Here is a 24498-nt window from a genome sequence, read left to right as displayed (position 1 = left end):
CTTGCAAGTGATGTGATTGATAGTCCACATTAACATAGCCATGTAAAATGAATGAGCAATAATAGGTTAGAAGTGTTTGTTGTATTGTAATTAAAGAAATATTTCGATTGAATTTCAGACTTTGGGATATTCTTTTTGGCTACCAAAAAGTATCACCTTAGAAACTTTAATTTTCTTTTCAATAAGTAATCATCGGCGTGCGAATGCATACATAGCTAACTTTGACGCATCAATATACTAGGAATATTTTCTTATCCATGGATCAAGTTGATTAATTTGTGAAGGTGATGAGCAAGTTTTTTACTGCTTTATAAGGACTATTGCTGTTGTAATAAGAAACCGGTAAATTACATGCATCAGTTGGCCTAATCCAAGTGCTTCAGTAGATGAAATGATCCTTAACTCTCTTAACACAAATCTAAAGTGACATCGGTCGAAACATGTGGCGGTTCAGCCCGAAATGATTGAGAACCATAGCTAGACAACAACGACCGAATATCTTATGCAATAGTCTTATAATACGGCCATGACATCTACCAAAACTAGTAAGATAGTTTCAAAATCAAACATAGAAATATATTTATGATACCCACAATGTGAGCAATGTGATTGGTCATCCGCGTTACGTTAGCCATGTAGAACGATGGGCGATAGGTTCGACATATTTGCTGTATTGTAATTAAAGATAGGTTTGACATGTTTGCTTGCAATTAGAGAAATGTCTTGCGGATTTTGGGATATTCTTTTCGGCTATCTAAGGGTGCTACATTAGAAACTTTCTTTTCATTTTCAATAAGTAATCACTGGCGTTCCTATTTCTTGATATGTGAATGCATACATGGCTAACTTTGATGCATTGATAGAACATGAATATTTTCTTATCCATGGATCAAGTTGACTAATTTGTGAGGTGAGGAACAAGTTTTCACCGGTTGTACAAGGACTATTGCTGCTGTAATAAGAAAGAAGTAAATTACATGCATCAATTGGCATAATCCACAAGTGCTTCAGTAGATGAAATGATCCTTAACCCTCTTAACACTAATCTAATGCGACATTGATCGGAACATGTGGCGGTCTGGCTCAGAATGATTGAGAATCATAACTAAATAACGATTGTGGGATATTTTATGCGATAGTGGCCATGACATCTACCAAAATTAGTTAGATAGTTTCAAAATCAAACACATAAATTATTTATGATACTCATCATGCGAGCAATGTGATTGGTCATCCGCATTACGTTAGTCATGTAGAACGAAGAACGATAGGTTTGCCATGTTTGCTATATTGCAATTAGAGAAATGTTTTGGTCGAAGTGAGGATTTTGGGATATTCCTTTCGGCTACCTAAAAGTATCACCTTAGAAACTTTATTTTCTTTTCAATAAGTAATCATCGGCGTGCAAATGCATACATAGCTAACTTTGACGCATCAATATACTAGGAATATTTTCTTATCCATGGATCAAGTTGATTAATTTGTGAAGGTGATGAGCAAGTTTTTTACTGCTTTATAAGGACTATTGTTGTTGTAATAAGAAACCGGTAAATTACATGCATCAGTTGGCCTAATCCAAGTGCTTCAGTAGATGAAATGATCCTTAACTCTCTTAACACAAATCTAAAGCGACATCGGTCGAAACATGTGGCGGTTCAGCCCGAAATGATTGAGAACCATAGTTAGACAACGACGACCGAATATCTTATGCAATAGTCTTTTAATATGGCCATGACATCTACCAAAACTAGTCAGATAGTTTCAAAATCAAACATAGAAATATATTTATGATACCCACAATGTGAGCAATGTGATTGGTCATCTGCGTTACGTTAGCCATGTAGAACGATGGGCGATAGGTTCGGCATATTTGCTGTATTGTAATTAAAGAAATGTCTTGGTCGAAATGCGGATTTTGGGATATTCTTTTCAGCTATCTAAGGGTGCTACATTAGAAACTTTCTTTTCCTTTTCAATAAGTAATCACTGGCGTTCCTATTTCTTGATATGTGAATGCATACATGGCTAACTTTGATGCATTGATAGAACATGAATATTTTCTTATCCATGGATCAAGTTGACTAATTTGTGAGGTGAGGAACAAGTTTTCCCCGGTTGTACAAGGACTATTGCTGTTGTAATAAGAAATAAGTAAATTACATGCATCAATTGGCATAATCCACAAGTGCTTCAGTAGATGGCTTAACACAAATCTAATGCGACATTGATCAGAACATGTGGTGGTCTGGCTCAAAATGATTGAGAATCATAACTAAATAATGATTGTGGGATATTTTATGCGATAGTGGCCATGACATCTGCCAAAATTAGTCAGATAGTTTCAAAATCAAACACATAAATTATTTATGATACTCATCATGCGAGCAATGTGATTGGTCATCCGCATTACGTTAGTCATGTAGAACGAAGAACGATAGGTTTGCCATGTTTGCTATATAGCACTTAGAGAAATGTTTTGGTCGAAGTGCGGATTTTGGGATATTCTTTTCGGCTATCTAAAGATCCTACATTAGAAACTTTCTTTTCCTTTTCAATAAGTAATCACTGGTGTTCTTATTTCTTGATATGTGAATACATGGCTAGCTTTGATGCGTGATAAATGAGGAGTGTTTTCTTATTCATAGATCAAGTTGACTAATTTGTGAGGGTGATAAACATGTTTTCTATTGTTGTGCAAGGTCTATTGCTGCTATAACAAGAAATATGTTAATTACATGCATTAGTTGGCCTAATCAAAGTTCTTCAGTAGATGAAATGATCCTTAACCCTCTTAACACAAATCGAAGGTGACATCGGTCAGAACATGTGGTGGTTTGACTCGAAATGATTGAGAATCATAGCTAGACAATGACAGCCGGATATTTTGTGTAGTAGTCTTATAATATAGCCATGACATATGATACCCATCATGTGAACAATGTGATTGGTCGTCCGTGTTATGTTAGCCATGTAAAACGATAAATGATACGTTTAGCATGTTTGTTATATTGTAATTAGAGGAATGTTTTGGTCAAAGCGCGGATTTTGGAATATTCTTTTCGGCTATTTAAAGATGCTCCATTAGAAACTTTCTTTTCCTTTTCAAAAAGTAATCACCGGCATTTCTATTTATTGATATGTGAATGCATATATGGTTAGCTTTGACACAGTGATAAATCATGAATATTTTCTTATTTATATATCAAGTTAACTAATTTGTAAGGGTGATGAACAAGTGTTCTACTGCTATACAAGGCTATTGTTGTTGTAACAAGAAACAGGTAAATTATATGCATCAGTTGGCCTAATCCAAGTGCTTCAGTAGTTGAAATGATCCTGAACCATCTTAACACAAATCTAAGGTGACATCGGTTGGAACATGTGGTGGTTTGGCCAGGAATGATTGAGAATCATAGCTAGACAACAACGATGGATATTTTATGCAGTAGTCTTATAATAGAGCCACGACGTATGGTACCCATCACACGAGCAATGTGATTGGTCGTCCTCATCACGTTAACCATGTAGAACGGTGAACGATATGTTCGACATGTTTGTTGTATTGTAATTAAGGAAAAGTTTTGGTGAAGTGCGGATTTTGTGATATGCTTTTCGGCTATCTAAAGGTGCTATGCTAGAAACTTTCTTTTCTTTTTCAATAAGTAATCACCAGCATTCCTATTTTTTGATATGTGAATGCATACATGGCTAACTTTGGCGCAGTGATAGATCAAAAATATTTTTGTATTCATAGATTAAATTGACTAATTTGTGAGGTGATGAACAAGTTTTCCATTGCTGTACAAGGACTATTGCTGCTGTAACAAGAAATAGGTAAACTACATGCATCGGTTAGCCTAATCCAAGTGCTTTAATAGATGAAATAATCCTTAACTCTCTTAACACAAATCTAAGGTGACATCGGTCGGAACATGTGGCAGTTTGGCTCGGAATGATTGCAAATCATAGGTAGACAGCAATGGCTGGATTTTTTTTGCAATAGTCTTATAATATGGCCATGGCATCTACCAAAATTAGTCGAATAGTTTCAAAATCAAACACAGAAATTAATTATGATACCCATCATTCAAGCAATGTGATTGACCATGCGTTACATTAGCCATGTAGAACAATGAACGATAGGTTCAACATGTTTGTTGTATTGTAATTAGAGAAATGTTTTGGTTGAAGTGTGGATTTTGTGATATTCTTTTTTGCTATCTAAAGTTGCTACATTACAAACTTTCTTTTCCTTTTCAATAAGTAATCACCGGCGTTCCTATTTCTTGATATGTGAATGAATACATGGCTAGGAATATTTTCCTATTCATAGATCAAGTTAACTGATTTGTGAGGGTGAGGAACTGGTTTTCTACGCTGTACAAGGACTATTGCTGTTATAATAAAAAACAGGCCAATTATATGCATCAGTTGGTCTAATCCAAGTACTTCAGTAGGTGAAATGATCCATAACCCTCTTAACACAAATCTAAGGTGACACCCATCGAATTGTGTTGCGGTTTGCCTTGGAATGATTGTGAATCATAACTAGACAGCGATGGCCAGATATTTTATGCAGTAGTCATATAATATGGCCATGACATCTACAAAAACTAGTTAGTTTCAAAAATCAAACATCAAAATTGTTTTGATATCCATCATGTGAGCAATGTAATTGGTCATCTACGTTACGTTAGCCATGTAGAATGTCCAACGATAGGTTCGACATGTTTGTTGTATTGTAGTTAGAATGTTTCAGTCAAAGCGTGGATTTTGGGATATTCTTTCCGGCGATCTAAAGGTGCTACATTAGAAACTTTCTTTTCCTTTACAATAAGTAATCACCAACATTCCTATTTCTTGATATGTGAATGCATACGTGGCTAGCTTTGACACAGTGATAGATCAGGAATATTTTTTTTATTTATAGATCAAGTTGACTAATTTGTGAGGGTGAGGAACAAGTTTTCTGCTGCTGTACAAAGACTATCGCTGCTGTAATAAGAAACATGTAAGTTACACACATCGGTTGGCCTAATCCAAGTGCTTCAACAGATGAAATGATCGTTAACCCTCTTAACACAAATCTAAGGTGAATGTTACCATCATCGGTAATGACACTGGTTTAAGTCAAATTACTTAAGAAGATGCATCTCTTGCTCTATCTAGCTAGAGCTTGAAATAATCTATAACATATCTGAAATCCACATTGACATGCTTAGAATGGCAACAAACATAGGATGATTAGTGCCGGCCAAGAAAACGTTGCTCAATCAGATCTATCAGAACAAAGGGTTGTGTCCGAAGAAGGGCACGGCTCTCAGTTGAAGCATCTCGCATTCCTCCCAATTGGCTGTGTTAGGATTGAAAGATTTGCGGTCAGGAAGTTCAAGACCTTGTTTTATCCTCCCGACTCGCCGGGCATGCAAGACTTGCTTGGATGCAACAGGTAGCCTAATGGATTGGTATTCTTCAAGAGCGGCCGTCAGATTTTCCGACCCCAACTTCTCCAAGCACCGGCCTAGGACCGCTGCATCCAGAATCGACATGTTTGTGCTCCTCGAGCTGTGTGGTGTTGTGGGGTGTGCTGCATCGCCGACAAGTACCACGTTGTCCCAAACTATTCGTTCCGGGGGATCGCAATCGTAAATGGCATTCACAAAAGGTTCTTTAGTTTCTCTCATGACCTGAACGAAAGTTGGATGCCAAATTTTCTCTGCATCTTGGTACATCTTCTGAATCATTTCATCACTTACTTTCATAGTAACCGAATTCCCCTGTATTTGTCAATAACAGACAGTATGAGATAGCGCAAGACGCAAGGGACTTACGGAAAGGCATGCATAGACAATGATATCTATATGATGGCTCCTATGTTCTGGGTTTTAATGAATTCTATATGTATATATAAATAGACCAAGATCTTCCATGAGATCTTCCATGAGATATGCTCGTGTAGTTGCGCCAATAAATCTTGTGAATAAACAGGAAAATTATTGGAAATTTTAGTCATGATTGTTTAGGTCTTTCAGTATATCAGCAACTGCTATTACAATCGTATCAAGAACTCCTCTCCAGGCGCAATAGCCTGAATACCTATTACATCGACATAATCACCAAAGACAACAAAACGGTCTAAGTTAGGGATTGATGCATAACAATTTGGACAAAGAAGTAACAACCTTCGTTTGATGTCCGGAAAATAGTGCTTGCGAATCAGAGAGTTCCATCCATCTGCAGCGACGAGCAAATCTCCGTCTACTTCCGCAGTTTCTTCGGTGTCGAGAACTTGGGCCCTGATTTTGACCGATCGCTTATCACTGGAAACGGAGAAAGAGAGGAAAAGATGGCCCCACAGGAATATTTCTGGTGGCAATGCAGAGAACAGGTGGTCATGCAGACTGGACCAATGTGCTGCTCTATGATTGAAATTCTCATCTCTTGCTAGTATCTTCCTGGATTTCTCGTCATTGATTGCTTGGTTCTAGTACAAATAGGTGCATAGCAAGTTTGGTGAGAACCAGGATACAATTTTGAGTGCCACATAACAAGCAAGATCAATCTCTATATGTTCGACTACAGAAAAGGAAAAGGAGCCATATCTCCTGGAATAGCTTAACATCTACTCTCAGTGTCGAGCGAAGCAAGAACTTGACAATCAAGGTGCAAGAAGAAAGACGTAGCTGCGATCTTAACTTCAATGCATATCATAATTCAAACCTTAGGAAGACTTGGAGTAGACTGAGTTTATCGTATGAAGTTCCCTTACAAGATCAATGGCGGCAGGGGAGGTGATGTCATGGAGGAGTTCAGGGTGTCCAGTCCAGGACCCGATGAGCTCCTGAGAGAGCGGATCCAACGCGAGTCCTGCGCCGGTGGGGTTTCCTTTCGGAGGCCTGCGCGATTTCTCTATGACCACAACGTCCCAACCCACCAGAATGAGCGCATGCGCGCATGACACACCTGCTATGCTCCCTCCTACGATCACGGCCTTTGGCTTTGGCTTGTTTTGATGAGAAAGATCATGACTGGGATTCATGATTTCTGTTTTATCTTCTCCGAGACTTGCTCTGTGTTTCTATCTGATAAGGATGAAGAAAAGGGGCTAAGAAAAATGGGACTCTGAAAGATTTGAAATGAGGATCTCCTATACTTTGATACCGTAAGAACATAGAACTGAGTCTACTTTACAATGATCCGTTGTACCATATAAATAGAGATATCACTACTTATAATTATGATGGAAATTACAGATGTAGGATAACAATTTGATCTCTATGGAAATTGAATAAAAAACAAATAGAAACATATATCCAAATAATCTACTCGATGTTATCTTTTCATGCTGATCTTTAGAAGATTTTGCCTTGTAATGATTTTTATTTTTTACTTTTTAATTCTAAAAATAACTTGATTACCTATTATCATAACTTGGTCAGGATAGGATTAGAGAGGGTATGATATGAAATCCATGGATTCTACTTTGTCCTATCTACTATTTGGTTGATTGCAGTAATAAAATTGGATACTCTCATATCCTATAATGTCAAGTGTTTTGTATAAAGACGGCTTATTGATATAAATGAACCTAAAAATATACAAATAGAGATGGTAAGAATTTGTCACGATTAATTGCTAAAACAACCACAAATGCATAAACAAAAATAATTTATCAATCAAACCATAATTATTGTACAATCTTAAATTTTAAATCTTAAAGGGCAAAGGAACTCATTGCAGTATTCCAAAATCACAGGTTTGAATATGACACGAAACTTTAACAAGCAATTGCAATATTTATAGGGTAGATTAGTCAGTGAATGTCAAATCTAGTAAGATATAGAAAACGTGACCACTCACATTCATGATTCCAAAAAGTATTGTCTTCAACTCTCTTGTCACTTTTGTGAAGCTTCGACATGAACCGTAGAGCTACAAAGGAGGAGGAGTTTGGACTCTCACACTGTTTTCATGAATTTTTAAGGTGAACCTTTTACTCTCTCATTGTTTTGGTTGAGTTTTGACATGGACCAAAAAACAAGGCAGTCGTGAAGCTTCGACATGTATTGTTGCCCCTCATTCTACTAGAATTAGAAAGATCTTTTTAAAGCTCAAATTTATTCATTTAAAATATGATTACTTCTACTTCATTTTTATTTACTTATTTTTATTATTTTTCCTCTCTTTTTATTTCTTTTTCTTCCCTTCAATCATTCATTAAAATTTTTTATTAAATAAAAAATATAATAATATACATAAAATATGTAATAGATATATATACTAAACATATATAAACAAACACAGAAATAAATAACAACAAAATTTATTTTACATTAGAATATTATTCATATTTAATTATTATTTTAATTTCATTAATTTAATAAGCTTGCCATTAGAGAAAAATAACTTTTATATCATTGATATAAGAAATCTTATCTACTACCTCTCCTATGAGATATTTTTATTTAGTCTAATATATTTTATTTCCCTTTTTTTTTTTGTCTTGGGAAAGAACCAAACGTAAGATATGATAAATTTATCATATTATGATTTATCCTAACTACCAGACGTAACTTTACAATTTATATCGAATTCTAACTCTTCTCCATGCAAATAGTATGGAGATAACTAGAAGGTGTATTTTTATTTATTTATTTTATGTACATTTTTTTTTTCATTGATTCAACAATTAGACGAAGAGTCACGAATTGAAAGGCAAAAGATACAATTAGAGAGTCATATATGACCACGATGAGATCCTCCACTCTAAGTGTAGAAATTTTTAAATTTACCCATCAAGATAAATGAGTCAAGCGACAGACCTAAACATTGATTATACTATTCCACAAAATGCAGCAATCATGTGCTGAGCACTATTGATTTGTTAATCATTTGGAAGTGTGGTAATGATGATTAAATACTTCCACTTTCCAGGGAAAATTTCAAACAAGACCTCGAAGTAAGCCTTTTTTTTTTTTTTTTTTTCAAAAGAATCCCTAAAATAGATTTTGGATTAAATAAAGTTATGAAGTATCCAGTTCAATCTCAAAACACACCCCAACACCTAGGCTGGCAAAATCTTCGTCCCATCTTCAAAGTTCAAGTTGTGGGGGACATTCTTATAAGATTTTTGAAAACTCTAATCCAATTGGAGGGCTCTATAGTTTCCTAAAGTTTTGCTTATTTTCTCCCTCGGTACTATGAGCAAACACAAGTCGATTTTGTCCATTTCCCACGCCTCAGATGGTGAAAAGAATTTAAACAAAGTCCCACGACAATGTAGGAAAACTAAATAAGTGAAATCATGGTTGATAGAGAATTCTCACAATAGGAAAAATCTAAAAAGATACCGATATGATGCGAATGAATAAAGAATATATATATATATATATATATATATATATATATATAATATTGTGCGACTAATATACCGTATTTTCTCTTATTTGTAAGCTCTCGCACAAATAATGTTGACCGCATTAATAATTTTCAGAGAAGGGACATGATGTTTCAAGAGTACTTAATGACTTTTTTTTTTTGGTCTAGACAGTATCATAATAATTCTTGGGCAGAAGAATAGAGTAAGTATTATAACTTTCGTATAACACTCATTGAGGGTCATAATTTTCTTTTTGGCTTCCTTAAGGGCCAAATTGAAATGAATCGATCATTTGAGTGCCATTTTCGATCAATCATCTTGCATGAATTTTTTGAATCTTTATTTTATTTTTTGTTTTTATTTGCTTTTTTTTTTCTTTTCAAGGCTGTGCCTTATTTTCCTCTTTTAGGGCTAGCGATCGGCCCCAAAAAAATTCAAAGAAAATTTAAATATTAAAAATATTAAAAAATTGTCCATGTCAACGCTGATGAAGTCATGTAGAACAATTAGCGTCCACGTCGGATTTTTTGGTGAAACAAATTGTTAATGGTACTCAAGTGAGCAAATGACAAGTTATGATACTTAAGTGAGCACCGTGTGAAAGTTATAGCACTTTTACTATTCTTATCCAAATTCTTAGGCTATATGCACCTCTCTTTTTCTACTGTTGTTAAGGATTTCCGTAATTTTGAACTTTCGAAGATGTGCAAACAGGCGGAGTGATTTTCTTTTGCATCCTCCTCTACAGGGTACACCTTTGATCGGGAGCCTTAGTCAAACAAAAAAGCAGCTGATTTTGCACAGGACCAACAGCTCATGTTTTATTCATTATTCTTTTTGAGCGTCATCAATCACGCAGAAACTTAATTGATCGGGCCATGCTTACCATCTTCGGTGTATTCAAAGGGTTGACAAAACCCTAAACGTCATATTATATACTTCTATGGTTCTTTTGCCCGCCTGATGCAAGACCCTGTTTTATATCTGAATGGTGAACTGAGGTTTTGCCTCATTGGCCAAAGTCATCTTCTTAGGGATCCTTTAGGCATAAATTGAGCATATTCTGCTAGCTAGGTTTGATTCAGAATCCTTTACACTAGCTGCCAAGAAATCTCAGTCTGTCCAAACCAAATGGTATAGCACTCTGACTTGTTTGGGAATTACTCTTTGCGATTGGGGTCATGAAATTTGGATTGTGCACCAGAAGAACCATATGTTTGAGGATTAGGAACGTGAAAAGATCTCCAACAGACATCCCTCACTCATCTTCTCCTATCATGTACATTGTAGATTATACATTCTATATCGGCTGATATTTGTTGTCTCGTGTTTAATGACTGAACATGTATCCATAAAAATATTGGTGGATGCATATCTAACTTAGGAAGTTGAGATAAAAATGATCACAATACTAAGCTCGGAGGAGGGAGGGGGAGACGTGACAATCTCGTATGAAGTTGTATAGAGTAGGGCACATGTTATGACAAAAGTTACACTAAGTACTAGGCAGTCGAGCCAGTGGAGTGACGGTGTTCGCCCGTCCTCTCAACTTGTCACCATATAAAAATTTGGGAAAATTTCAAAAAAGAGCCATAAGTGTCCTCATTTTCTCAAATAAGGCCCCAAAGTGAATCTTATTTCAAATAAGGGCTTCAATTGGTTATACTTGTTTCAAATAATGGCCTATCAAAGACATTTTCATCATTTTCCTTTTTCCAATTTTTTTCTTTTTTCTTTCATTTTTTTTTTTTTTTTGTTTTTGTTTTTTGGATTCTTCCCAACCATTGGCGATGCCTGTAGAGGGTTGGGGGAGGGCCACCCTTGTGACCGTGAGCCTTGTCGGCCCTAGGCGAAAGCATCCGTAGTTGGTGAGGACTCGATAGCCCTTGCCTTTCGTGGGCGAGGCCACCCTCGTTTGGGCCAGCAACACTCGATGCTCATCATTGGCAATGGGTGAGTGTCGTTGAGCCCTCGTTGGCCGTGGGCGAGGGCTTGCAGGCCAACCCTCACCGGTGGCCAGCAAGGGCCATTGAGCCCTCACTAGCTGCAGTGAGCCCTTGTCGACCTTTACCAGTGGCCAGCGAGCCTTTGTCGACTACAGGCAAGGGCTAACCTCGCGGTTGATGAGGGTTGGCCTCACCTAGCCTCGAAGGCATTGCTTGGGGCTTGCAAGGGCCGACCTCGCTGATGGTTGCGAGGTTCGCCCCTGCCCAACCCTTTGTGGGCATCGCCGAAGGCCGAGAAAAAAAAAAAAAAAAAAAGAAAATGAAGAAAATGTCTTTGATTAGGTCCTTATTTGAAATAAGTTCCATTTCAGGCCCTTATCTGAGAAAATAGGGGTATTTGGGATCCTTTTTTGAAATTTTCCCTAGAAATATTGGTATATCATTTATGAAAATTTCGAGACTTTATTTAGTTCAATGCCAGTGGAAAGTGCAATTTTTTCAAGTATTATTTGTATTACAAAATTAATATGTATGTTATTAGATCATTACCCATTCCCTAACTTCTAAAGAGACAATTCGAAAGGAAAAAAAAAAACTTCTGAAAGAGACCAAACTAGTTTGGTTAACTTTTCTGGAATTTCTTGTCTTGCCTTGATAGGTATCTTCCTCTAGCAATTTGCTTCATATGTCTTCATGTGCTCATGATGATATTGAAAAATGCTTTAAGGTTGGGCAAAATGTTGGGACGCGACTTTACGCAGAAAAAAGAAAAGAAGAAAAACTCAAGTGCAGATTTGATATTTTTCATATGATTCTTGGGGAGAATCATGTATATGCACTTGGCATATACTAGCCAAATTCACATGTACTGTCGGATTGATTGAGTTAATTCAGGGATATTGCTATATATATATATTTCAGAATTATTTTTTTCTATTCAGTGTATAGTTTGGTTAATTCCCACTCCCTACACCATATTAGAAACTTGCTAGGAGCCGCTCATTATAAAGACCCTCAACTCTAGTGACCACTCCGCTCTTGTCAGAGGGGGTGGTTACAATTGCCAGTGGGTGGTTATAATTACCATCTAATATTATACTCGTTTGATGCAAAATTTCAAAGAAGATAGACAGTTTGGCACATCTTCTGTGACATCCCAAATTTTCAACTCCGTTTTCTACTGAATAAATCGGGCATTTCATTAACGCGCCTATAAGATTGTTCTTAGAACTGATCACTCTCGAGATAACTAGACTATCTAGGGAAACCATTAAGGATTTTAAGGCAAATAGACTTGAGAATTTGACTAGGAATCGGCTACTCGACCGTGTTTATCTGCCGAGATCATTACGGCACAGACATAAATTGATTAGAGATCAAAGATAGGTCGGTTTGACTGAGATGTGTGGCTAATCGTGAGTGAAACCACTAAATTGGAAAATTCTCGTCAGTCGACACTAGACTGATTTTCTCTATCGTTTTGGTACCCTATGTCCGTATTTGAATCATTGAGATTTTCACGACAATCGAGAGTTGTCAATATATCGAATGGGTTCATAGTGGCTTGAAGAAAATCGACCACGGGTCATTTGCATTAAAAATCTAAAAGTTACCCGATAGTCTAGGTCACGCTAAAAACGCGTCGAATGGAAATTAACCGTGAATTCGAGTCCAATTTCAGAAATTGAAGATTCTATCATGTCACAATAAATTCTAGAAATGTCGACTCAGTCTCAGAAAATTTTTCAGAGATTCTGAAATTTTTTACGGAAAAGCGATTTGGACGTTGCGGAAATTAACAGAAATTTGTACGGCCGAATTTAAGGGAGTTTTGACTTTCAAGCCGAGAATTTGGCGATGGGCACCTGTAGAAATGGTATGGGCATTTTCTCCGAGGAAATTGGACATCAAATATGGGGAATTTGTCGAAGATATTGAAGTCTGAAAATTGAAAATTCGGAGCCTTGGGGAGCTGGAATTTTGGCTTCAAAATTTGCTAATTTGTGGGATTTTAACGTGGAGAAAGTATTTGGGGGACATTGAGATATTTATGCAAGTTTAAAGGAGACCAAACATTGAATTAAAGGGATAAGTTTGATGATTTTGGGCCCCCCTTCTTGGCTTCCTCTTCACGGCTTTTCGATCCTTTTCTTTTTTATTCTTTGTTGCCGTTTCCCCTCATTTCCGTCGAAGACCGCAACTTCATCCCCTTCAATTCTCTCTCTCTCCATTTATTTCTCTCACGACAGCATCCCCTTAGCTTGTTTCTTCCTCCACCAAAGTTTCATTTTCTCTCCATTTAAGCGGCCACCGAATCCTCCCCCACTCACCCACGCCACTTGCCAATTTCCTAGCTCACCTTGGTCAACCATCAACCATGGAAGCCCTTGGTTGACCGCATGCAGTCCACGCCCACGCGTCCAGCAGCACCGAAGCCCACCGAATCTGCTTGCTTTCATCTCCTGCGAAGACCTTCGGTTTTGTTGATTGAAGCAGCGTCCACCGAAGAAGCCAGCTGCCTTCTTCTTCTTTCGGTTTTGGTGAGCTGTCCAGCAGTCCGAAGTTCCCTGCCCCTTTCGCTGCGACCAAAGATCAGCGAAGCTCCTCAAGCTGACTTCATCTCACCGAACCGAAGCGGCCCCGTCTCCAGCGAATTTCGTGAGCCCATCTTCGTGTAAGCCGCAGCCCATCTTCAGCAAATATCCAGGCCCACAGAATCATCAGCCTCAGCTTAGGAAAATTCGGCCCAGCAGCCAGTGTAAGCCTCTTCAGCCCACAAGCTAGTGGAGTTCGGTCCAAGTGAGTCCAGCAGCCTGCTTTGCAAGCCTAGTTGAAGTCTTCAAGCCCAGCAATTCAGAAGCCCGCGATTTTCAGGCCCAAGCCCGCGAAGTCAGCCCGCTTTAGGCCCGGTCCAATTCAAAAGAAAATCTCATATTGGATTGAGATTTGTTGGGCCTGTTTTAGGCTCGGCCCAAGTGTACGTTGTCGCTGCCGAAAGTTCGGGTTTCGGCCGCCGTCACGCTGCCATCGCAATGATCCTGTCTTCGCTTTCATTCGAGTGAGTTTTGCTCACTAATGCTTTCTTAATTTGTTAATTATGCTTAAGGGTTGATTAGATTTAATTAAGTGCAATTAGGTGGTTATGTTAGAATAGATTAGTGATTATTAGATAATTATGATGCATCTTAGGCAATTGAACCGTTGAATTAGCGAATTAACACGTGCTAATATTTATTGAATGCATCTCAGGATTTTTCCCAACACTTATCGGGCTTCAATTAGGCATTACGGGCCTAAATTGGATTTTTAGTATTTATTTATTAATTTTCGAAATTATTTAATTATTTATTTATTTTTCGGAAATTAGGCAAGGATAGCTGACGACCGGAATTTTATGCTGATTGTCGTAGTGCAATCGGTTTATTTAATTGAGCTTTATTTTTTGCTAAATTGAATTATTTGTGAAATTGGAAATTATTCTTTAATGGAATAATCTTTGGTTATTAATTGGAAAATAACCGGGTGTCAACAGCACCAAAAGTGTTTTGGTGGACTACAGATAATGGTGTGATTTGTGGAAAGGAAATTATAATATTTTGGCTAAGGCCGACCGTGTACCACGCATGGGTATTTTTATCAAAAATGATAAAAATTGTGATTTGATTAAATGATTAATTTTCAGCATACTATAAAAGTATGTCTAGCACTTCTTGTGAGCTATAGTATACTATATTGATAATTGTGGCAGCTTCTGGTGAGCTATAGTATACTATATTGATAATTGTGGTAGCTCTGATGAGCATATATAATATACTATATCTAGAATTGAGGCAGCTTCTGGCGAGCATAAATCTATAGTATATTATCTCAGTAATTGAGGCTGCTTCTGGTGAGCTATACTACTTATTATCGGCTTATAATAAGCAGTCCTGGGTATGATCGGATTTATAGGTAGTATTGATTGAAACGACCGGGGAATGGTCGAATTGACATGAAATCGACTAGGTCAATTAATCGAGATATCAATCTATGATGTGATTGCTTTGGTGCCTATTGAACTATGTTAATATGCAGGTGGAATCCAAGGCCAAGGTAAGTCCTCTGACCCGTGCGTGCATAGGCAGCCCAGATAGCATATTGGTTTACTAATCGAGTCTTAGGGGTGGAACTTGCTGAGACGTAGTCTCATCCTGGTTGTGGGACAACATTTCAGGACCTTGATGAGGAGCCTGAGGAGAAAGAACCAAAAGAGGAGTACCTGGAGGAGAACCTTGATGATGATCCGAGTACGACATGGATAAAGACTATGATCCCATCCTCTTTGCGAACCCTGTTTGTAGGTGGTTGAGTATGAAACTAGACCTTTATGAATAGTATGGTAAAATACTTTGAGGTGTGTTTATATAAAAAATTGGTTGTGAATTTCAATATGAAAAATATGGCATTACTTTTCTATCATATTGTTTTATTGTCTGGGGATTATAATTGTTTCTGCATGTGCATATTAAAATAAAAAGGGTCGGCGATACGTTCTGGGATATCGCTTTTTAAAATCGACCAAAGGTAAGGGATGTATGCGTGCCTGAGAATCGGGGCGTGATATGTTCTTTTCCCGATTAAGACAATAGCATTTAACAGTGTTTTCACAAGACCGAAAATATTTTAACAAAAAAGCAGAATTAAGATTATATGAGAAGATTACCTACAGTTAAGGCTCTAGCTGACTAATGTACTGTAACAACCCGGGTCCCACTATATAATATTGTCCGCTTTGGACATTGAGTCCTCACGGCTTTATAACGTGTTATGCAGGGGCAGAGGGCCATCAATCGGGTCTTCCCTCTCCCAAGCCACATAATATTGTCTGCTTAGGAGGCACGGCCCACTGGCCCGTCTTCCCTCACGCGGGTCTGGGTAGTCACGGTTTTGTTTTCAGCGCAGTGGAAGCATACACGAAACGTGTACGCTTTGGAGGCACAACCCACCAGCCCGTCCTCCCTCATGGCTTTGTTTTCAGCGCAGCGAAAGCGTATATGAAACGTGTTATGCAGGGACAGAGGGCCATCCCTCGGGCCTTCCCTCTCCCAAGCCATAATATTGTTCACTTTGGAGGCATGGCCCACCGGCCCGTCCTCCCTCACGGCTTTGTTTTCAGCACAGCGGAAGTGTACGTGAAACGCATTATACAGATTAAAGGGACCTAAGCCTTTATAAACTAGCTGATGACTCTCTCCCTAAACAATGTGGGACAGGAGACATGCCTTGGTCTCACCCGCGTACTGCCAATGCGATCTCAATCTATCCCTCCGTATTGCCCCAGGTCTGGATCGTCACATGTACCAAATCCAATTAAGCCTTTTTGTTCAATAGTTCATAAAGTATGCCATGAGTCCCAGAACCCAGTTCATAGTGCAGACATTTCCCAATATCACGGTAAGCTCTATCGATCCCTGAAATGGTTTCTGAATTCTCTCATCCTGAGAAATCGAGAACTCCACGCCATGCACTAAAACAGTCGCTATCATTTCACACTAAAAGTTCACATGTTGCAATAAAATAATGGCATGGGGGCCTAAATTCACTGGTTTCGAAAGATCCAGTTTACTGTCGGGCCAGAAACTCTGTCGAACGAAAGAAAGACCGCCCATCTACTGCGAGAAGCAAGTTAAGGCTTATCTTGATGGTGTCATTAGTCTTGAGAAGTCGAGTTTTGACCTTGACTTCAGTGTTGTCATCAGATAGGCTGTCCTACGGGAACGCTAATCCCATAACACAACACCAAACGGTAATTCCTCATGGGTAAGGCCGTGGGGGTCGGTCCAGTGTGCTGCTCTGAAATCGAATTCCTCATCCCTTGTGGGCACCCCGGTCACCTTCTTTTCACCGTCCATCACATTGTTCTGCATTGTTTTTGGGGAAATTAGCAATGATTGGATTGAATGGAACCATGTAGTCCAACTCATTCTGAGGCAAACTCAAGTCTAATATGGCGTGACTAACACTAGAAACCATAACAAGGCAATGGAACAATTGATTTTTTTTTTTCGCAAAAACAATATATGATCCTCTTCTTATTTTACAGGAGCAATCTGTGAGATATCACATCTTGCACGTTTTTCGTTCTCTCTTTTCCACTTCTTTTTGGCTACAGCAGAGAGGAACTGAAAACAAACCTCTGTTCTTGCGCATAAATCATACACACAGTTGTCTTTCCAATGTTGATGCACTTAATTAAACCTATCACCAGATTCACCACAAATACCTTTTTTGGCTGAACCAAACAGAAACCTATTGTGACTTTTCTGTTTAAATTGCTATCCTAAGAAAACCACACTTCTAGCTTTTAAGGCTTTTGTATCAGTTGTAATTTGCGCATTCTCTTAGCTAGATATGAACTGAAGCTTCACGCATTGAAGCTGAACCTAATCATTTTAGCTGACGCAAAAGCTTTCACTTATTCTTCGAGTCTGAACCACTCGAAGAAACATATCTTTTTATGTCCTCGTGAACTCAGAAAACGCACAACAGAGTGACCTGGTCAAAACGAGAGGCAAAGAGGCGTCGTGGAGTTGCTGGACCCTTCCAATCCGCCTCGATCTGCTACCGAGCTGAAGGGTTCGATCCCGAGGCCCGCCCTAGCAGAACTCCAGGTTGGCGTCGTGTTCGATTTCTCGATGATGACATCCCATCCTGCTAAAATGACCATGTGCACAGAGGATAATCCTGCGATGCTGCCTCCAACTATCACTGCCTTGGCCTCGGGCTTTGTGGGTTTCTTGGTTTCTTCGTCTTTACCCTTCATTGGGAATCTATGAACATAATTGTCTCATGAAAGCTTGTGGCTTGTGTGTTTTGTTCCTGATGTTCAGTCAAAACATGCAGCAGTTTGGCTCAGAATTATTGAGTCATAGCTAGACGACGACAACCAGATATTTTGTGCAGTATTTTTATTATATGGCCATGATATTTGCCAAAACTATCAGATAATTTCAAAAAATGATATTTATGTGTGATGCCTATCATGTGAGCATGTGAATTGTAATTGATGCTACGTTAGCCCTGTAAATGATGGACGATCGCTTCAACATGTTTGCTGTATTGTGAAAACAGAAATGTTTTGGTTGAACCACAGGTGCTACCAAGGTTCTTTTCGGATGTTTAAAGATACTCCATTAAAAACTTTCTATTTCATTTTGATAAGTAATCCATAGCTTTCTTATTGATTGAGATGCGAATGCGCAGAGTGCTAGCCTTGACAAACTGTTAGATCATGGTACTTTTCTTATTCATAAATCAAGTTGACTAATTTGTGTGAGTGAAGAACAAGTTTTGTGCTGCTGTACAAGGGCTATTGCAACTGGTACAAGAAATAGCTACATTAAATAGTGTTTCAGTAAATGAAATGATCATTAACTCTCTAACACAAGTCTAATATGAGTGTCACCATCCATGATAATCCTGTTTAAGTCGGATACTTAAAAAGACACATCTCTTGCTATATTCAGCTGGAGCTAGAAATAATCCGTGACATGTCTGATATCAACATTGACACCACCAGAATGGCAACATATATGAGATGATCACTATTTGCCGAACAATAAAAGGTCGCTCGCTTGGAGCAAAGGATTATGTCTGAAGAAGGGCATGCCTCTCTGCAGAAGCATCTTGCAATCCTCCCAAGTGGCTGTGTTAGGATTGAAAGGTTTGCACTCAGGAAGCGTAAGGCCTTGTTTTATCCTCCCGACTTGCCGGGCATGCAAGACTTGCTTGGATGCAACACGTAGCCTAATGGATTGCTATTCTTCAAGAGCAGCTGTTAGATTTTTCAATCCCTACTTCTCCCAGCACCAGCCTAGGACAGCAGCATCCAGAATCGACATGTTTGTGCTCCTTGAGCTGTGCAGAGTCGTGGGGTGTGCTGCGTCACCAACAAGTACCACATTGTCCCAAACTATTTGTTCTAGTGGATCACAGTCGTAAATGGCATTTATGAAAGGTTCTTCAGTTTCTCTCGTGAGCTGAACTAAAGCTGGATGCCAAATTTTCTCTGCATTCTTGGTACATCTTCGGAATCAAGTCATCCCTTACTTTTGTAGTAACTAAATTTCCCTGTATTTGTCAATAACAGACTAAATATCATATACTATAAGGCGCAAGGGACTAATGGACAGGAATGCACGTATAAAGACACATCTATGATGATTTCTGTGATCTAGGTTTTAATGAATTTGGGATATATCAATACCCAGATCTTCTATGAGGGATGCTCATTTAGTTCCTCCAACTAATCTTTTGAATAAACAGGAAAACTATACGACAATTTCCATCATGATCATTTGCATCTCTAACTAAATTCACAATTGCTACTACTATAGTACAGTCGGTGACGAGCAAGATGGGCGAATATTACCTGCGAGTCAGGTTCAGGTTGATTTAAATACCATATCCAGTTCAGCCTTTTGTTTGGGATCTCGAAAAGAACAGTTTGATTTCCGGGTGCCAAGTCTAAGTACAGGCATTTTCCAAACTCCAGATGTGCCTCCCTAACGTTTTTGATAGTTTCAGAATCTTTGCTCCCAGAAAAATTGAAAACACCCTCCGGGCACAGGAAAAGTGCCAAAAAAGTTATAAACATTTTGCCTTTGTGCCAATTTAGTCATAAACATTTTTTCGGTGCCAATTCAGTCCTAAACCTTTTTAAGTTGTGTCAATTCAGTCATTTTCAGCAATTTTGACCGGATTTTCTTTGGACGCCGACCGGCGTGGCACGATCGGCGCGCGTGGACAACTTTTAATAATATTTTAATATATATATTTTTTATTTTTAAATATTTTTAAATATTTTTTTTTTTTATTTTTTTGTCTTTTTCCTCCAGCCGGTCGTCGGGGTCCGGCGGACCGGCGAGGCGATCGCCGGCGAGGGCGAGGCCGACCTCGCCGGATCCGGCCATGGGCGATGGGTGAGGCTTGCCTCGCCGGATCGGCGAGGTCGAGCCTTGCCGACCCTTGCCCGACCTCGCCAAATCAGGCCATGGGGGTGAGGCTCGCCCTCGCCGAGCCTCGCCCATGGATATGGCGGCGACCTCGCCAGATCCGGCGAGGGTCGCCCATGGCCGGCGACCTCGGGCCGGCGAGGTCGGCCTCGCCCTCCCGGCGGTCGCCCCGCCGGACCTCGGCGATCGGCTGGAGGAAAAAAATAAAAAAAAAAAAAAAATATTAAAAGTATTTAAAAATAAAAATATTAAAATATTATTAAAAGTTGTTCACATCAGCCCCGATTATGCCACGTCAGCCGGCCGGCGTCCAGTCAACAAAATCCGGCTAAAATTGGCCGGAAAGGACTGAATTAGCACAACTTAAAAAGGTTTAGGACTGAATCGGCACCAAAAAAATGTTTATGACTAAATTGGCACAAACGCAAAAGGTTTAGGACTTTTTTGGCACTTTTCCCTCCGGGCACAATAGCCAGAATGTCTATAATATCAACATAATTATGGTAAGCTAACAAAATGTCTAAGTTGGGGATTGGCGCTTAACAATTTGGACAAGAAGTAACCACCTTGGTTTGACAATGGGAAGAAAGTGATTGCGAATTAGAGAGGCATCCATCTGCAGCGATGAGCAAATCTCCGTATACTTCGGTGGTTTCACCAGTGTCGAGAACTCGGGCCTTGATTTTGACTGATTGCTGATCATTGGAAACAGAGAGAGAAAGGAAAAGATGGCCCCGGAGGAATATTTCTGGTGGCAATGCAGTGAACAGGTGGTCATGCAGAGTAGCCCAATGTGCTGCTTCATGATTGAAATTATCATCTCTTGCTAGTATCTTCCTGGTTATCTCATCATCGATTGCTTGGCTCTGGTACAAATAGAAGCATAAGAATTTGGTAAGAACGAGGATACATTGTTAACTGCTCCATAACAAACATGATCAATGTCTATATGTTTAACAAGAAACAAAGAAAAGGACCCGTATCTCATTGAAGAACTTAACATCTCTCCTCACTGTCAAGCAAAGCAAGAACTTAAATTTCATGCTGCTAGAAGAAAGACATTCTGCGCCAATTCTCCAGTAATTGTGATCTTATACTTCAATACATATCATAACTCAAACCTCAGGACTTTCAATAAGGCTGAGTTCGTCATATGAAGTTTCCTTAGTAGATCAATGCAGAGAGGACAGATGATGTCACGAAGAAGATCAGGGCGCCCTGTCCAGGACCCGATGAACTCCTGAGAGAGCCGATCCAAGCTGAGTCCTGCACTGGTGGGGCTTCCTTTCGGAGCTTGCACGATTTCTCTATGACCGCAACGTCCACCCTGCCTGAATGAGCATGTGTGTGCAGGACACACCTGCTATGCTCCCTCCTACGATCACGGCCTTCAGCTTCAGCTTCTCTTGACCAGGAAAATCACGACCGGGATTCATGACTTCTGTTGTGTCTTCTCCAGGAATTGCTCTGTGTTTCTAATTTACAAGAAGGAGAGACCGTCCAAGTCTCCCAATTGTTGGGTCTCATTTGGTTGGGACTTTGGATTGCTGGTTCAGGCTATGGTTGCAGGAAGTGGAATCTACCGAGTGCAGAAGGTATTGAGAAGTAGAAGACAATTGGGTCATTGACAGATTTCATGTTCGCTTGTTAGCGAGCCATGTGTCGCCTAAACTTTATCTGTAGCATAAAGGGAAAAAGAAAAAAAGAAGAAGCATAGAGTGATCATTACAACATCAAATGATTAACAAATCAATAGTGCTTGATTTTTTTTTTTTGTCAGTCCTACTCTATCCCTACTCTACACTCACTCTCAGACTTTTGCCCTACCTCTTGCAGGGCGTAGGAGTCGAAACCCACTCTTGAAACTCACGCGTCCCCATCCCATCCCCCTTTGAAAGGTGGGGATTTGAACCCCTCACCTCGTGGCCACTGGGGCGAATCCCAGTGGTTAATAGTGCTTGATTCACTCATTTATCTTGTTGGGTAAATTTTAATATTTATATCATATAGAGTTCTTATTTGATTCTATAACTTTATCTTTTGCCTTTCAAGAGATTTTCTTCCGTGACAAAAAAAAAAAAAATTGATATTTTTTGTATAGCTATTTAATTAAAGAAAAATTTAGTTGTAAAGTTACTATAGAAATATATACTACCTTGTAATTAGCTTGAGCAAAACATGATTGTTTCACAAAACTTGTAATCTTGAAATAAGAGGGTTCTAATTTTTTTTTGAGACTTTTAATTATGGTAAGCAGCCTATTTCATTCATTTGTTACGCGACCCACATCCATCACCATAGGTTTGGGCAGTCCTCCCTTGAAAACTCAACAGCTATCCCAATCAATGGCAACGAACAAGAATTGTGCAAAGAAAAAAAATTGCCATTGCAATGTATTTAAAATTAGGGTGAGTTTGTTAGGAGTTCAACCATTCTTGGGAATATGTTTATGGACTTTGCCCTTCTTTAGACGTCGAAAAATGAATCGGTCAACAGAAAATGTTTCCCATTAGCTAAAATTGACATGCTGAGACTTTGGACTGATGCAACACTAATGAGGACTTGTCTCTCTACACTATTCACGATATCTTGAAATTTGACACATTTCGAAATATATGAAATGGTTATTTCATTAATACATTGATAGTTAAATTTACTCTAAATTGATAACTCTTGAGTTAACTAATTTATTGGGAGAGGCCTTAAAGGATTAACATGCGAACAACCAGAGAATTCAATTAAGGATAAACCGCTCAATCATAAGAATCGATAGGGGACAATATTACGTTGTTATAAGTCAATTAGTGAATGGATGTAAATCGATTTGATAAGATTACTTAGTCTGTTCGTGAGTGATTCTGCACGATTATGATATTTGCTGCAAACGACAATAAACCAATTTTCTATTGATCTTGTACTCAAAGTGGTTAATTAAATTATCTCAATTATATGATAACCGAAGGTCAATCACGATTTGAAGAGGCAGAAATTTGAGTCGAAAATTATCAACCATAAGTCAAACGCACGAAACTCCTTAAAGCCACTCAATAGTTTATGTCATATTAAAGTCACATTTAATCGATTTTAATTACGAAATTTAATTCGATTTCGAGTATCGACCTTTTGAGGATTTCAAAACCAACCTATTAGACGTTGCCTCATTTATCCGTCAATTCATTGGTAAGCTTTAAATTTTCGGTGAGGCTTAGTAGGTTGAGAATTCAAAGCCGAAAAAGGGAGCTAGGCCAAGTGAAGTCCCAATGGGCCTCATGCCTATTGGATTCAACCAAGTGGGCCCAAGTCAAGCCCACCAAACCCATCTAGGCCCATTTCAAGTATTTGGATACAAGGGCAAAATGGGAATTTTGGTTAAATGTTGTGAAATGACCAAGATACCCTTTCTAGAAGGTTTTTGGCATTTAAGAAGAATAATACAAAAGGGAAAAGTTGCATGGAGGAGAGTAATGTAAGGAGAGTTGGTATGGGGAAATGATGAAGAATCCCCCCCTCACCTTTTTCCATTCCCTAGTTGGTTGACTCTTCCCCTCTCCATTTTTTTCATCATCATCATCATCATCATCATCATCTCCTTCTTCTTCTTCCTTTGTTCATCACCATTCACCACCAGCACCACCGTCACTTCCACCATCGCTCGTCCGTGCCATGTTCACAGCCGCGAGCCACCACCGCCATCTCCATCAAGCCGCCCCTCCCCAAGCTTGGTTGTGAGCCCAAGCTTTGCTGAGCCGCACCATTTGTGTCGCTGTTCGAACCTCGAACATCACGCCTTCATCGCCATCGTGTTGTTGTCGCTGTGAGCTCGTTGTCACCATAAACCGTGAGTTAATCTCTTAATCCATGAGTAGGGGTGTTAATTGCATTTATGGCTAGTTTAGATTAAGGCTAACTATAGTTAGCCTAGCTCTAATTAACAATGGTTTATTGTTAATTGTGACTAATAATGGTTTATATTAAGGCTAATTGTAGTTATCTTAATTAATTGCAATTAGTCTTAATTAATGACCATTAGCACTAATTAATGACAGTTTAGTCAATAAGTAGAATTTATGCTCGAAGATGAATTTATGTATATTTGTTTGAAGCTTGTTATGCCTTGGAAAATAATTGCCCAATTTATAAACCTTAATTACTATATTAAGGAAAGGTTTTATGGATATAT

At 38.8% G+C, this 24498-nt stretch overlaps 1 protein-coding gene across 1 annotated transcript; it reads right to left on the bottom strand.

Annotated features, from left to right (window-relative positions):
* Positions 1-5282: 5282 nt before the first annotated feature.
* On the bottom strand, positions 5283-7039 carry LOC104430819 (6-hydroxynicotinate 3-monooxygenase-like). The gene is made up of 4 exons (XM_039309779.1): positions 6770-7039; positions 6183-6484; positions 6054-6096; positions 5283-5777 (listed from the first exon to the last, which is right to left on the bottom strand). The coding sequence occupies exons 1-4, from the start codon at positions 7037-7039 to the stop codon at positions 5283-5285; spliced, it is 1110 nt and encodes a 369-aa protein (XP_039165713.1).
* Between the last annotated feature and the right edge of the window lie 17459 nt (positions 7040-24498).

Source organism: Eucalyptus grandis, chromosome 3 (assembly GCF_016545825.1).
Source record: "Eucalyptus grandis isolate ANBG69807.140 chromosome 3, ASM1654582v1, whole genome shotgun sequence".
Taxonomy (NCBI): Eukaryota; Viridiplantae; Streptophyta; class Magnoliopsida; order Myrtales; family Myrtaceae; genus Eucalyptus; species Eucalyptus grandis.
This window is presented reverse-complemented; position numbering and strand designations above follow the sequence as displayed.

Coding starts and splice junctions, on each gene's coding strand:
- LOC104430819 (XM_039309779.1), bottom strand. CDS start 7,039: ATGAATCCCAGTCATGATCTTTCTCATCAAAACAAGCCAAAGCCAAAG. Junction 6,097..6,182: donor TTTCCGGACATCAAACGAAG/GTTGTTACTTCT, acceptor TCGATGTAATAG/GTATTCAGGCTATTGCGCCT. Junction 5,778..6,053: donor GAGGAGTTCTTGATACGATT/GTAATAGCAGTT, acceptor TGACAAATACAG/GGGAATTCGGTTACTATGAA.